This window comes from Dacryopinax primogenitus (genome assembly GCF_000292625.1).
Source record: "Dacryopinax primogenitus strain DJM-731 SS1 chromosome Unknown DACRYscaffold_13, whole genome shotgun sequence".
NCBI lineage: Eukaryota > Fungi > Basidiomycota > Dacrymycetes > Dacrymycetales > Dacrymycetaceae > Dacryopinax > Dacryopinax primogenitus.
In genome coordinates, this window is record NW_024467210.1 from 296,088 (window position 1) to 311,332 (window position 15,245).

The 15,245-nt window shown below is 47.7% G+C and overlaps 5 protein-coding genes across 5 annotated transcripts in view; 2 read left to right on the forward strand and 3 right to left on the reverse strand.

Moving 5' to 3' along the window:
* The window catches only part of DACRYDRAFT_117297 (ras GEF), a 5,110-nt gene extending 4,854 nt beyond the window's left edge, over window positions 1–256 (reverse strand). Inside the window, exon 1 of the mRNA XM_040770355.1 lies at window positions 1–256. The gene's annotated coding sequence lies outside the window, so the exon portion shown is untranslated.
* Window positions 257–1,573: 1,317 nt separating this feature from the next.
* On the reverse strand, window positions 1,574–2,731 carry DACRYDRAFT_100880 (uncharacterized protein; the record flags this gene model as incomplete). Its single annotated transcript, XM_040767496.1, has 4 exons — window positions 1,574–1,720; window positions 1,774–2,173; window positions 2,224–2,291; window positions 2,314–2,731. The coding sequence occupies 4 exons, from the start codon at window positions 2,729–2,731 to the stop codon at window positions 1,614–1,616; spliced, it is 993 nt and encodes a 330-aa protein (XP_040627139.1). The 3' UTR covers window positions 1,574–1,613.
* Window positions 2,732–3,094: 363 nt separating this feature from the next.
* Window positions 3,095–4,407, forward strand: DACRYDRAFT_117299 (uncharacterized protein; the record flags this gene model as incomplete). Its single annotated transcript, XM_040770356.1, has 5 exons — window positions 3,095–3,173; window positions 3,239–3,325; window positions 3,374–3,553; window positions 3,682–3,922; window positions 3,987–4,407. The coding sequence occupies exons 2-5, from the start codon at window positions 3,244–3,246 to the stop codon at window positions 4,405–4,407; spliced, it is 924 nt and encodes a 307-aa protein (XP_040627140.1). The 5' UTR covers window positions 3,095–3,173; window positions 3,239–3,243.
* A 954-nt stretch (window positions 4,408–5,361) lies between these two features.
* Window positions 5,362–8,273, reverse strand: DACRYDRAFT_16805 (uncharacterized protein; the record flags this gene model as incomplete). The annotated part of the gene is made up of 7 exons (XM_040771226.1): window positions 5,362–5,826; window positions 5,944–5,981; window positions 6,082–6,132; window positions 6,184–6,557; window positions 6,623–7,100; window positions 7,152–7,975; window positions 8,128–8,273. The coding sequence occupies 7 exons, from the start codon at window positions 8,271–8,273 to the stop codon at window positions 5,362–5,364; spliced, it is 2,376 nt and encodes a 791-aa protein (XP_040627141.1).
* A 1,409-nt stretch (window positions 8,274–9,682) lies between these two features.
* Window positions 9,683–9,877, forward strand: DACRYDRAFT_37335 (uncharacterized protein; the record flags this gene model as incomplete). The annotated part of the gene is made up of 1 exon (XM_040774429.1): window positions 9,683–9,877. A coding segment is annotated over one exon (195 nt), but the record flags the coding sequence as incomplete, so codon positions are not given.
* Between the last annotated feature and the right edge of the window lie 5,368 nt (window positions 9,878–15,245).

Here is a 15,245-nt window from a genome sequence, read left to right on the forward strand (position 1 = left end):
TGGGGCCGTGACGGGAGTAGGCGCGCCAGTGGAGGAAGGGGATATGGTAGAAGATGACGCGGTCCTATATGATGCGGCGACGTGATTGCGCGCGGGTGATGAATGGAGGAGAGTGCTCCTAACAGGAGACGCCTGCTGAGGTGTCATGGTATTCCGCTGAGAGGAGGCGATTGTGCTGATGCTCAGCTGGCAAGAGGGGATGCGGAGCGCATGCGCTGTGGGCTGCTGCTGGCACTCCATCGCCTTTGTTGGCGACGTGGTGATGGGATAGTGTGAGCTTGTCGTCGTCGTTGTCGTCGTCGAGCGTGCCGCCCAGATGGTTGTCGAGGTGTGAGAGAGAGGGGGGGGGAAGGGTACAATAGACTTTGTACGATGAGTTGAGGGCGTGTGCAGTAGTGAGAGGGAATAGCGCGGGGATCACTGTGATGGGATAACAAATGGCTCATTCTTGGTGGCAGTGCACTCTAAGCTGTCACAGAAAAGAAATATTATTTGACTTGACTTCCTTCTTTTTCCCTCTTGCTAGTCTAAATCTTCAGATAATCTTTACCTCCACATGTAACACTTTACTTCGGCATTCTCCTTGCTGGCATTCACTACCATCATCCACAATTTACCTTTCTAAGAAAACACAGGCTACCCCTGAGTAATCGTCCGCATTTTATCCACAGTCTCGGCCACATCACCTGCACTCCATGAACAACGGATCAACCCTCTCGTACGACCACGCGCACAAGTCAACATTCATCCTACATTATCCCGAGAATCTCCATATCCCCTAGAAGAAAGAATAACACCGAACTTCTCCTTTGTCCATAGAAGGCGCTTGTCCCCTCTTGCCCGCACCCGCTGACGGATTCCAACCATTTCGGCTCCGAACATCATTTCACCGATCGATCCCATCGGAAAACTTCCACACAATTATCCCTCATACCGATATCCCAACCGCTACAAAGATCGAACACTGCACTATACTGCACCATACCATATCGAGAGATATCACTGCGGTAAACAATGCTGTCCTAAACTTACAGTGCCGCCCAGTTGCCGCGGCATCTGCTCGTGCCTGGACGAGATCTACACGGAACAGTACGGGAACAGGGCCCAGCGTCTGTTTATTCCCTCACCTTATAAAGCCGTATCACCGGGCGGCGTACCCATGCGTTCCGTGCACTGCACCTGCACAGAATGGCAGAATGGCCAACTGCCAACTGACTGGACGTTCTTCACCAACCTGAGAACGACCCTGCTCGCCCACCCCATCTTCTCATTGTTCTGCGGATGTGCCTCGTGTTACAGTCCTTGTCACATCTCCGTCGACGGGCGGCCAGGATGCCGTTCCCGCGATTTACGATCACACACTGTCGCCGATCACATCGGCACGACCCAACGTGCACTCAGCAACTGTGGAAAGGGGCCGTGCTGAGCGCCGGCAAAACCCTAGCTCTTGTGCGTAGGTTACGTTACAGTAGTTAAGTCCCATAATAGAACATAGGATCGATTAAAAGATGAAAGACAGACTAAATTCGAGTTGCAGAGGATCATGATAATTAACCATATGGCGGGTAACTCTATGAAAGGGAATATGCATAGGCTAGGCTAACAAGACATTCTCACAGAACTCCTCCCCACTTCAAAAACTCCGGTACCACCTTCAAGACACCTATAAGAAGTTTCGAAACGGCCACGTCCGCGACCTTCGCCATGATGACCACGAAGACTATATCTCTCATCAGTACACGAACAACAACGTCGAGCATAAGAAGATCTTACCGACTACGGCCACCACCATAACCCTGTAGAACCACAAGAAGGATGCACCACGGTGGACGATCTCGATGGCGATGCAAACGACCAGAACGACTACCATGATAATGGAGCCTGTAACAGCCGAGGACAAGAGACGAAGGTCGAATCCTCGCTGGTATAGGCGCGAGAACACTCCACCAATCCACGGGAACACCCTCCAGCCCCATACCATAGTGGAGCTAACAACGTCCCACCCGCCCATGCCGAAGGCGCTGATTTCTCCATAGATGATGTCGACGAAGTTAGTTGCTGCACGCCGGCCAATATGCGCCTGAGCTTCTTTAACGCGTTTGACACCGGGAGGCAACAGACCCCAATACGGTTGTTCGACATGACCCGGTTCACCATTCGATACTCTCATATTCTGAAGTACACAATCAGCTTAGAGTTTCGTTAGATACGTAACAGACGCACCGATCCACTGCCGCCCTCCTCAGCCTCGGCAGGCAACGAAACGAGTTCGCGATGCCGTCCAGCTCTCACTGAGGAAGTCCCATGCTCCACCTGCCGCGTTCCCACTCTTTTGTCCGCAACATCTTCCTGTTCCGCCCCTGATGCTCGGTCCTCCGTCCATCGCGGTGAGTTCGTTGGCGGCAAGAGTGGAGAGCGCAGCGACATGACCAGTGAGGGAATCGAGGAGAGAGCTCGCCATAGCGGATGCATGATAGACCGTTGGAGTGGACGAAGTTGTAGGAAGCAAAGGCTCCTTGCCCTTTGCTTGACACTTCCTCGCCCCAGACCATAGGGAACAGAATGGTGTGGATGTTGACGCTGAACTCGTTCCTTCACCAACATCTGGGAGACTTGAACCTCCTAGCGCTGTAGTCGTAGCCGTAGGTGCTGTCGTGGGCAAAAGTTCTACGTCGCGATTCGTCTGATTGGCGGAGAAGAAAAACTTCTTGAGGGACTCGAGATTGTTCATGGTGGTTGCAGAACAAAGCTGGTGTGAATGTCGTGGCCCGGTGAGTGGAAACAATTAGAGCGCCATCCATCCGTGTAGAATACCTGTTCGCATACTGTAAGCTGTTATTCCCATGTTCAGAGACCAATTATACTCGGAGAAGGATGCGCATACTCCATATCGAGACAGCCAAATCCTCCTAAACGTTCAACTTAAATGATCAAAACATTCATATGTACTTACACAAATTGTAGGCCACTTGTACATACGCCAGTTACAGGACATTACCTTCATTTAAAAGCTGAACAAACGTACAGACGGAACATATCAAATGTGCACAGCATGCGAGGCCAAAAGCCTCCCTACGTGCCACCACATATCCTCAACTCCTCTTGACTTTTATCAAACTTATCAAACATACCTCCTCAGCACCTGCTACATATACTCGCCTAAGTAACTGAAGGTCGGTACCGTTACATTCACGTATCTTGTCAACATCTAACCTGATATATCATATTTGGTCTACAGTAGTCATGCACACGGATAACACATCTGGTGATCAGCTACCCTTCGACGAGCTTCCTATAGATGGTGCAGATGATTTGCCGACTGACGGTACACCGCTCAATTTCCCAAATACATGTAATACTGACCGTCATTCAGTATCTGCCAACATCCTAGACGGACCATCCGATCGCGAGAATTGCAGTTCGGGTTCATTGTTCCTCAACGTGGAGACCAATCCATCCAACGGCATGCCTGCCGACGAAGCAAAATTCGAGCAGCTGTCCTGCGTGGACATTGATCCCATGGAAATCCCACAACCTGACATGGATGACCTATGTCTGTACAACCAAGCGTGGCCTCTGGAACCCAGCAGGCAAACACGTGACGCCTCTTTTTGGTCGACGTGCTATCCCCTTCCCTTAACATATCAGCATCTGCATTGAGCGGCGCACTCACGTGTGTAGATGGAGGTGAAGAGGGTACTGTCAAGCCTTGCAGGAAAGGCATTCGGATGAGCACGGAGGATTCGGATTCGTCCAATTCCGTTATCGACCCTTTTCCAGACACCACACTAGACCAGGGCGATGTCCACTACCCAATAATCTCCCATAGGCCCGTATCTACGCATAAAGGACTTTCAGATATACAACGGCGTCTAGATGCTTTGGCGGACACTCTCAGAGCTACCAAGCCGATTTCACCAGCGTATGCAACTGCAATCGAGTGTCGATTGGCTGAGATTCTCATATTGAGGAGAGCAGTCGACAAGGAAGGCGAGGAGCTATATGGAGATGTCTACCCCCCCACCTTATGACAGCGAAGCGGGACCCGCGAATACGCACGAACAACTGTACGCTCGGACAGTGCCTGGCAACAACAACTTAGAAACGATCCAAGCCACTGAGCCGTTTACCGAGTCGAACATTCTCCCTTCGATTGAGTCTACATCGATGGAAACGGACGATCGTGTTAATTCTCAAGGCGCCGATTCGGAACTGTCGCAGACTACCCTGAAATATGGCATCGAGATCTACACAAGCAGTGCGGCCCGTACGGCATATGACAAGGCTCGGAGAGAAGCTTTCAGGCGATATCGACAGGAAAAAGGTTGCCCATTTCTAGGCGACCGACTCTCGAATTTTATCGCCAAGAGACTAGCGGGATACTTCTCGCCTAAATTCTTTGGTTGAATCCGAACACGATTGAATCGCTCTCTCCAACGAGACTATTTGTTACGGACCAAGATGTCGTTCCTTTTTTACATGCATCCCTTTATGGAACTCCAGTTTATCTTGTATTATCCAATGTCATAAATGTATATGTTGATGTTCGATTGGTGAATCTGTGACGGTGGGACTTGTAGCTAGAGTCCTCACCGTGCGCACGTGACCCGGAGGCAGTGAGAGGCGCATACGGGGATCACCCAACGATGAAGATATCGAATGATATCGTCCGCAGACAATAATAGCCTTTTGAACTCCCTCGGAGATTAGCGACATTTGTACTATTGTTGATTAGCCCGTGCTCTGAACTGCTCATAACAAATGGCCTTTCGTAGACACCGCCATCCTCGTGATCCTTTTTATCCCGCTTTTATCCTGCTTTTCTAGTTCTCAGCAATCCTCATCGAACTGACTCACCGGTCATTCCTCGAGGAACTCGACTGTCCCAGTGGCTTCCGATTGATATCAGGTGTATATTCCGTCAGCGCATTCAGCTCCATGGCTCCATAGGTTGCACCGCACGATGTCGGACCTAGTTGGTCCTAGACCAAAGAATCTAGGGATTGGGTATGCCAAGGCTTGCTTGTAATTACCTCGTCCCGGTCTAATATACTGCTCGATATGATTAGACTGACTTGGGGTATATATGTATTTGTCTCTTCCCGCAAGTTCCAAGATGTTTCATGACATTTCAATGGGTAACCTGACTCGCCCCATAATATATTCCCTGCTACGAACATACTCTCTACCATGACGTGAGAGTCTGCGCAAGTCATGTACAACATACATCTTATCCCGAAAACACTCTAATCGACGGCTTGTCCTATATGATCATATTGTGAATCCCTTCACAGGATCTTGCTATGAACATCCTCCAAACTGAGCCTGGCGGTGCGGTGACCGGAACATATCCCATGCAGGCTAGGGAGCTGGAACGATTCCAAGAATTGTGTCCCAAGTTCCTTCTGGCAGCATTGCGAGATGCTCGTACCCCGCCGCGAGGTATTTCAGCATACTTTCTCGAAAAAGGTCGGGAATGGAACCCCACTCCCACTGAGATTCGTCCACCTTGTTCGACGCTTCCAAAGAGACGGCCCGCCAGCCGATGAACAATTCCTTGAAAATCTCGACGATCGTGAGGTTCATCCTGCCAAGGTTCTCGTACGCCTTTTCTCGGAGTTGATTGCGTTCGAAGTCATGGGCATTGTACCATGTAAAAAAGAGGTTCTCTTGCACCGAGAGTATGCCCTTGCGCTTGCCGATGTCGAGCACGGTCCAATAAAGAACATGCATGAAGGACTCGAGGTCATCCACAGGTGTAGTGCGATAGTTTAGCATCGTAAAGATGTACTGGTTGACCCTCAGCGACATAAACGGCAGCGTCCCCTAATCATAGGCGTCAGTATCGCCTCCGACTAGCAATTAACCGGCTGACCGATCGGGACGACTGAATCTCTCGCTCCCCGTCCATTGGAACGGCCTGATCCCCGTCGATCAGCACACCGAAGCAGGGTCCTTCTCCAACCAATCCACGATAAGGTCTATTACCCATGTCAGCAACGATCTCTGGGGGTGAATGCTAGACAACGTGCTCGGGCGGAGATTTGCATGCCATTCCGTCAGGAAGCAGTAAAACATTACCCACGCTAACATCCCGATGATAGTATCCGTTCTCGACCAGCACGCTGAGCCCTGGAGACAAGAGTCAAATACCAATATGGCAGGCATAATGAACCGTCTCACCAGTCATTGCATGCAGAATACCGATCAACAACTCCCTCGGTCCTCTCGCGGAGCTGAGCGATTCGCCCTTGGTTTGCATGATGATAAAGGATTCGACACGATCATCAAGACGGATCGCTGCTTTCGAGTCTGATGAGAATATTATCCATGGTCCCCAGTCTGTTTCAAACGGAGCGGTCGTAAAATCTGCGCCGCTGTCGAGCTGGGAAATCCAACCATCGACGAGTCGAGGAACACCAAACTGTCCCGAGACCTTTTGTAGCATGTCGGCTTGGTAATTGCGATTCCTCAACGGATATGAAACCTTGATAATGAATGGTCCGGACCTCGCTCTTGTAGATATTGGTCCAGTATTCGCCTGAGAGAGGTCCTTGCTAATAGTATGAGGAGTATGGTGCGCGAAATCTTGAGGAAGAGCAGTCGGTGTTCCCTGAGGGACATTTGAGGGTCAAGAAGGGACGCTCTCTGAACTGATGAAGCCGGTTGGGCTACTGCGCTCGCAGGTTTGGTCCGTGCCAATCTTGCTTTCGCCTCTCTTGTGCGGTCCTTGATTGGGGTTCGGAGGTCGGATGTGGTGCTCAGCCTACTCTGTTCTGGCCGTCCTGCGGTTCCCTCTTCCCTCCCCTTTGCTTCTTCTTGGCCGGCCTTCGCCATCGTCGATGTCGGCATCCTCTTGTTCTGCAGGATCGTTACAATATCGCGTCTGACCCCACCCTCTTGCCATCGCACTTGATACTCCGACGTTGCCGTAAATGTTTGAGTTTCCTCCACCGCCCGTTCATCCGTCCCATCGGCAACAGTGTTTGCCATACACACCGCCACAGCTTTCCGCTCTACGAGGGTGATGTTCTCCACTTTGTCAACCAGGTCGACATCTCCGGAGGAGTATTGCTGCTCTGTATCGGCAGGCGATACAACTACATCGGGTCAGAAGAGATAAGACGAGGAATATTAATAGTGATGCTCACCTTGTTCAAACTCAGCTACATATGTGGCCCGTCCGCGCACAACCGCACTGTGGGAGAGAACATTGACAAAACGATACGTTCTCCCAGAGCGGTTCAACAGTTCTTTCGTCAAGTCGAGACCGGCAGCATATGCTGGTGGCGGTCCATGAGCGATCGCTACCACGTTGCGGACAATGTTTCTTAACTGGCCCAGAGTTCGGGGTTTGAAGGAGTATTGGGGAGAAGTTACTAAACCACCCCTGTGAAAGAGGAGAAATCGCAGGTTGCAAGTGTTGTAGTTGTACACAAAGCCAAGGGAACACCGCTTCCCCGGGTGCGCATGGAGATCACAACGTGCGTATGTTGCAGCTTGTGTAACGGCCTCTTTGTCATTTGCCTTAACCTCTCCGAAAGAATGCACAACGACCCATGCAACATTGTCCGCTTCGATCTTGTCATCGGACCCGAGGATGTCGGGTTTGAGGGCCACCTTGGATGGCCCAGCCTCTTGCATAGATCGATCGTACACCGAGAAGAAGAAAACCTGTCTGGTTTTGGTATGGGTGTGATATTTGTCCAGAACCGTGTTGAGGAGTTTCACCAGAGGTTTATAGCACTCTCGTTCCTCTTTTGTGAACAGACCACGCCATCGCAACCTCCAATCTTCTTGGATAAACTTGGTGGTCGTCTCGATGGCATCCTCGTTCAATTTATATAGACGAGCAAAATCGAATTCGATAGTCGCATCCACGAGCTCAGCTTTCATAGCGTTTATCATGAGGGCCTGTTCTGGTGGGATGCAGTCGTTGGATGAAGGTCGTAGCGGCGAATCTTGCTGAGTGCCCCTGATAGAGGAAAGAGAACGTGGCATCTGCTGCCAGGACGATGGCGATGGCAATGACCGCGCTGAATGAGGGATAGATGTGACTGGGGCAGAGGACGATGCACGGAGCGGAAGTTCGCGCTTGCCCCATTCGGCGCTGAGGTTGGCGCGAACGTCAGGGGCGCAGTGTCGAATGTATCGGTAGCCTCCGCTTCGAAGCTATCCCCCGATACCACAGAGGAGGATGGACGTGGGAGGGGGGAGGAACATGGGGAGGGAGACCGGGAGGGGTCACCGATCAGGAGGGCTGAGTAAGTCATGGTCAAAGTGTACTGTCAAACGCGCGTCAGACATAACCCTCACCCTGCACGTGACCAACCCGTTCAATCACCTGACTGCCATGGTTTCTTATCAACTTACACTAGGTTAGCCCAACTTGCTTCGCTCATAGTTGTATATGAAGGAATTTGATCCCACTCTTAATCCACTTAATAAGCAAGTTTACTGCAATCACTTGTGTATCATATCTACTCTGTAACTCTGTACCCATTTCCTTCCCCTCCCTTCTCCCCCCCTTTGTCAGGGTTCACCCAGTTTTAGTGCAAAATTGATACAATCAACACCAAAAGGCTTATTTTGGCCTCAGTATAGCCCAAATCCACCAAGCCTGAAGTGAAACCACTTGACTTCTTTGAAGCACCACCCTGAACAATGGTAAACTGTACAGTCCCATAGCCACTCTTTTGATTCCATTGTACTTCCATTTTCCTCCATGTATATATACCAGCTCTAGGAGCCTTATGCCCCTTAGAGCTGATCTCTCAGGAATTCCACTGTCAGATAGTGACAAACCTAGATCAAACTCTCACCGAACCTCTTTGACTCTCCAATTGGTGTTTGAACCTAGACTTCGACCCCCTCAGACTATTTATGACTCCACCACACCTCTCTTGTGACTAAAGGCACTTTAGGCTGATTCAATACTTCAGCCCTACTGTCGACCACAATTTGAGCTTTTGTGCTCTCCTTGCTGCTTCTCGCTTTTATCAGGCTCCTGATTTGAGGATACTTTTGACATCTGGCAGTGTGCCCTGACAGAAGATCAGCTCTCTCCCCCAAAACTCACCTTGACTCCCAAACTCACCATACAAAGATGGACAACCCTACCAATCCCACTAGTGAAGGCTACAAACCCCAGCTGAACCTAACCAAAATCCCGGTCACTGATGAAATCACTCTTGATGATAGGCTTGACATGATCATGTCTCAAATCATGGCAATCTCAGATGAACAAGAGCAAGTTTGACGTCTACTTGTTCCAAACAGGGAGAAACCCACACTCAAACCTCCGAAGGTTGAGCAAAAGCTGTCAAGATCCTCTACCCCCACAGACAATGGTAGTTGAATCCTGATTGCCAAACCCAAAACCTTTGATGGCAACCAAACCAAGGCAACCTCTTTCCTTTGCCAGGTTTGCCTCTACATTGTGGGCCAATTGAGCTGATTCAAATCAGAACAAGACCAGATCAACTTTGCCCTCTCCTACATGCAGGGTGGAGCAGCTGGCAAATGGGCCAATTATGTGGTCAAACAGCAACTTTGAGAGAAGAAACCTCAATTGATAACTTTCAACGAGTTTGTCACATCCTTCAAGGAAAGCTTTTTGGACCCTGATCCTGTGTCAAGTGCTTGAATCGCCATCAAATCTCTCACTCAAGGTCCAAAAACAGCTGACAAGTATATTGTTACCTTCAAGGAACTTGCCTTCCAAACAAAATACAATTCAATTGCTCTTATCAAGCAATTTCAGCAAGGACTTCACCAATCTCTCCTTGATAAGATTTATGCCCTACCAGAGATGCCAAAAAAACTCAAAGACTGGTACAAGTATGCTTTGAGATTTGATCAGCAATGGCAAAAACTTGAAGCCTGGCAAAAGGGCACCACCCAGCCAACATGGTCCCAAAAGGCACCAAGTTACAGTGACTCACTGTCGAAGACATTGAGAGTAGCTGAGATTACCCCAAAGGGAGTGAGCACAATCAAACTTCACCCAGGCTGGCTGATGGACATTGATCAGAAGAATCGGCCAGGCTTTTCAACTGTACAGTGCTTTAACTGCCAGAAGCCTGGGCATATTGCCTTGAACTGCCCCAAACCAAAGAGGCATTGAGTTTGAACAGCAACAATCAAAGACCTTCATGCAGAAATTGAAGAAAGGTGGACTCTCATTGAGATGATGACCAAAGCTGAAACATTGAAACCAGCCAAAGAGGAAGCAAAAACCCTGACCCCTCCCAAAAAGGATTTTTAGCAAGGTTGACAAGCCAAAGCACCCCTTGATCAACAAAGCCCCTAAGGCAACAGGCTGTAGATTCTGCTCCAATAATAAAAATCAAATTATTGAACCTGAAGTACAACCTGAACTGATGCTAAGACTCCATGAATCCCCAAACCCCTATGCCATGTGGTTCAAAGACACTTGAAAGAAGACTGAACTGCTGATACATCTCCAAACACTTGACTCAAACAGGTCTTTCAAAGTTCAGGCCCTCCTTGATTCAGGTGCCACTGGACTTTTCATTGATCCTAAGCTTGTTTGAGAGAAACAACTCTTGACAATGTGAATCCCCTGAGTGATTCCAGTTTACAATGTTGATGGGACACCAAATGAACAAGGCTCGATCACTCATGAAGTTGAACTCATGATGTCCTTTGAAGACCACACTGAAAGAGTCTGATTCTTGGTATCAGGACTTGGTTCGAAAACTGTGATTGTGGGACACCCCTGGTTGGTCCACCATAACCCCCAAATCAATTGGAAATCAGGCAAGGTTGAAATGAATTGGTGCCCAAAGACCTGTGTGAATGATGTCCGAATACCCCAATCTCAGCAAGAGGCTGGAGAGGGAGGCAAATTGGAAATTGCAAAATTATTGAATCCTGATCCAGGTTTCAACCTTGGTGATTGGCTATTCATGTATCTTATTGAAGACACAAAGGAAGAGATTTGGGTGACTGAGAGTGTGTCAGCTTGATTGGCATCTGAACAGGCCCAAGATTGAAAGACTGAGAAGACTTTCGAGGAACTGGTGCCCAAAGAATACCAAAGTTATTGAGATGTGTTCTTGAAGACTTCATTTGACCAATTACCTGATGTTCGGCCATGGGATCATGCAATTGAGCTGAAACCAGGATCCAAACCCCAAAGCTCAAAGGTGTACCCACTTTTGCTAGCCAAACAGAAGCAACTTGATGACTTCCTACATGAAAAACTCAACTCTGGCTGAATCTGCCCTTCAAAATCTCTGATGGGGTCTCCAGTGTTTTTTGTGAAGAAGAAGGATGGTTCACTTAGACTGGTACAAGACTATCGATGGCTCAATGAAATGATGATTAAGAATCAATACCCCATTCCCCTTGTTTCAGACCTGGTGAACAAACTTCAAAATGCCCGATTCTTCACAAAATTGGATATTTGGTGGGGTTACAACAACATTTGGATTAGAGAAGGTGATGAATGGAAGGCTGCCTTTTGGACAAATTGGGGCCTCTTCAAACCCCTTGTGATGTTCTTCAGATTGGTGAACAGCCCAAGCACCTTTCAAACAATGATGAATGATGTGTTTTGAGAACTTATTGATCAAGGAGTTGTGGTTGTCTACATGGATGACATCCTGATATTCACAAAGGACCTTGCCAAACACCACAAAGTCATCCAACAAGTCCTGGAAGTTCTCCATACCCACGGAATGTACCTGAAACCAGAGAAATGTGACTTTGTTCATAACTGAATCGAATATCTTGGCTTGATTATTTGGGAAGGATTTGTTGAAATGGACCCAGTCAGGATCAAATGTGTGTTGAAATGGCTGAACCCTACAAATGTGACTGAGGTCCAGAGTTTTATTGGCTTCTGCAATTTCTATCATCAATTCATCCATGAGTTTTTGAAATCAGCCCAACCACTCCACAAACTCACTAAGAAGGATGCGAAATGGTATTGGGGCCCAATCAAACAAGCAGCTTTTGATGAATTGAAGTCAAAAATCATGAAGGCTCCAATCTTGATGCTGGCCAAGAACAACTGACCATTTTGAATTGAAGCTGATACATCTGACTATGCAATTGGTGCTGTACTATCTCAAATTGGTGATGATGAAAAGTGGCATCCTATTGCATTCCTTTCAAGAAGTCTGACACCTACCAAAAGGAACTATGAAATCCACAATAAGGAACTTCTGGCAGTCATTCAATCACTCAAAGACTGGCGACACTTCCTTGAAGGGGCCAAACACCCAGTTGAAATCCTGACTGACCACCAAAACCTTGAATACTTCATGACTTCTCAGAAACTAAACCAAAGACAAGCCTGATGGTCTCTATTCTTATCCCAATTTATGTTCACCCTCCAACACAGGCCAGGAAAGCAGAGTGGAAAAGACAATGCATTATTGAGACGGGCCAATCACACTCAAGGGACCCACAATAATGAGAATGTCACTCTGCTGAAACCCAAAGTCCTCTTGATTCAGGTGAATAATCACAAAGGTGTTATCTTTGAAGGCAAAGATGTTTTGATTCTGCAAGACATTTGACAGATCACTGACCTTGATGATGCAGTGGTTCAAGCCCTGAAGGAACTCTGAACCAGCTCCAAAGCAGCTGTTCGAGCAAGTGAGTGGGCTGAGAACCAAGGACTCATCCTATTTCCAGGCAAGGTATATGTCCCAAAAGACAAAACACTTTGAGGCATGATTGTGGCCCTCCATCATGATACTTGGAGTTTGGGACACCCTGGTTGGTGGAAACCCTTGAACTTGTCTCTCAAAACTACTGGTGGCCTGGTATGAGCCGATTTGTGGCTTGATTTGTCTGATCTTGTGACCTCTGCAATTGAACCAAGATTTACCCTCAGACTGTCCAAGGTAAACTCCTCCCAAACCAGATTCTGAATGATCAATGGGAAATTGTTTCCACTGATCTGATAGTTGGGCTTCCTTTAAGCCTTGGGTTTGATTCAATCTGGGTTGCAGTGGATTGACTAATGAAATGAGCTCAATTTTCCCTGACAAATAAGGAAGTCGACTCTGAAGGCATTGCTTGGCTGTTTTGAGATAATGTCTGGAAGAACCATAGACTACTGAAAGAAGTAATCAGTGATTGAGGAGGGCAATTCATGTCCAAATTCATGCGTGAACTATACTGACTGCTCGATATCAAGATCACAGCTTCAACAGCATATTGACCCTCAACCAATGGGCAAACCAAAAGGGTCAACCAAGAGGTTGAGCAATACCTTCAGGTTTTCGTGAATGATCAGCAGGATGATTGGGCAGATTGGATTGCTCTTGCAGAGTTTTTGTACAATAATCAAGTTTCCTTGGCAACTCAGGTCACCCCCTTTATGGCTGATACTGGTCAAAACCCCCAAATGGGTGTTGAACCAAATATCAAGACCCAAGTTGTTAGTGTTGAAGAATTTGTCACCCAGATGCAGGCACTTCAATCTGAATGTCAGGCAGCCTTGACACAAGCTGCAGATGATATGGCCGGATTCTATGACCAAACCCATGGCAAGACCCCCAAATATGCAAAAGGCACCTGAGTCTGGCTTGATTCAAAGGACATTCACACAAAATGCCTGATGAAGAAGCTAGATGATAAATGGTTCGGACCATTTGAAATTCTTGAACAAGTGAACCCAAATGCTTATTGGCTGAAACTCCCAAAATCATTTGCAATTCACCCAGTTTTTCATGTCAGCAAGCTTCGAAAACATGAAGAGAATGATATCCCTGGATGAACAATCCTGAAACCTGTACCTCCCATTATTCATAGGGATGGCTCAAAATCATGGGAAGTCAAACATATCAAAGACAGCCAATTTCAATATGGAAAGCTGCACTATCAAGTAAAATGGAAAGGATACCCTGCCTCAGAGAACACTTGGGAGCCAAAAGACAACCTTCAGAATGCAAGTCAGGCAGTTCAGGAGTTCCACACCTGATACCCTGAAGCACCCAGGGAAATTGCCACAGTCAACTTTGTGAACATCCCCTTTTGGCCCCTTGAAAACTTCACAGAACCAAATCAAACCAAGATGGCTCTGTTTGACTGGACATTGGGCCAAACAGAACAAATTTGAGTGAAATTACAGGTTTGCTGGGACATTGAACCTTGAAGGGGGGGTGGTGTCAGGGTTTGCCCAGTTTTGGTGCAAATTTGATACAATCAACACCAAAAGGCTTACTTTGGCCTCAGTATAGCCCAAATCCACCAACCCTGAAGCAAAACCACTCAACTTCTTTGAAGCACCACCCTAAACAATGGTAAACTGTACAGTCCCACAGCTACCCTTTTGATTCCATTATACTTCCATTTTCCTACATGTATATATACCATCTCTAGGAGCCTTATGCCCCTTAGAGCTGATCTCTCAGGAATTCCACTGTCAGATAGTGACAAACCTAGATTGAACCCTCACTGAACCTCTTCAACTCTCCGATTGGTGTTCAAACCTAGACTTCAACCCCCTCAGACTGTTCATGACTTCACTGCATCTCTCTTGTGACTAGGGGCATTTTGGGCTTATTTGATACATCAGCCCTACTGTTGACCACAACTTGAGCTTTTGTGCTCTCCTTGCTGCTTCTTGCTTTTATTGGGCTCCTGATTCAAGGATACTTTCAATATCTGGCAGTGTGCCCTGACAATATTGATCCAATGGGAGGTGTGCAAGAACTTGCAGGGGAAAGAGGGGGAAAGTCAGTAGAAATGTGGGAGTCAGCCAGATGCTGAGCTATCAAAAGTTGGTATGTATAAATTGGAGGTCTGTGTCAGTCCAGTCAGTCATGACAAGTCAAGTCAAGCACACTAAGTCAAGCACAATACATCCAGTCAAGTCTGCTGATACACGATAATCAGACTGGTATAATGCTAACAGAAAAGGGGCAGAATAAGCTAAGTACAGGAGTTTCTGGAAACTACTTATACTAGCTACTCTAGGCTGTGCCGAATACTATACTGGTGTCTAGATACCTCACTAAGGCAGAGGTTGGCATGCCAAATATCAGGGTGGGTTGATGTCAGGGCAACAGCTCATTGCTTGGTCAAGAGCCATGACTAAGCCTTTATGACATGGAAGTAGCTGGTATATCTTGGCATGTGCTGGAACCTGCTGGAAGGATTGGATGGTCAGGTGACCTGCTGTGCATGGCTGTGCATGACCTCATATGACCTCATCCCTGGTCATATGACCTGATCACCTGACTAGGCTGAGTAAGCAAGAT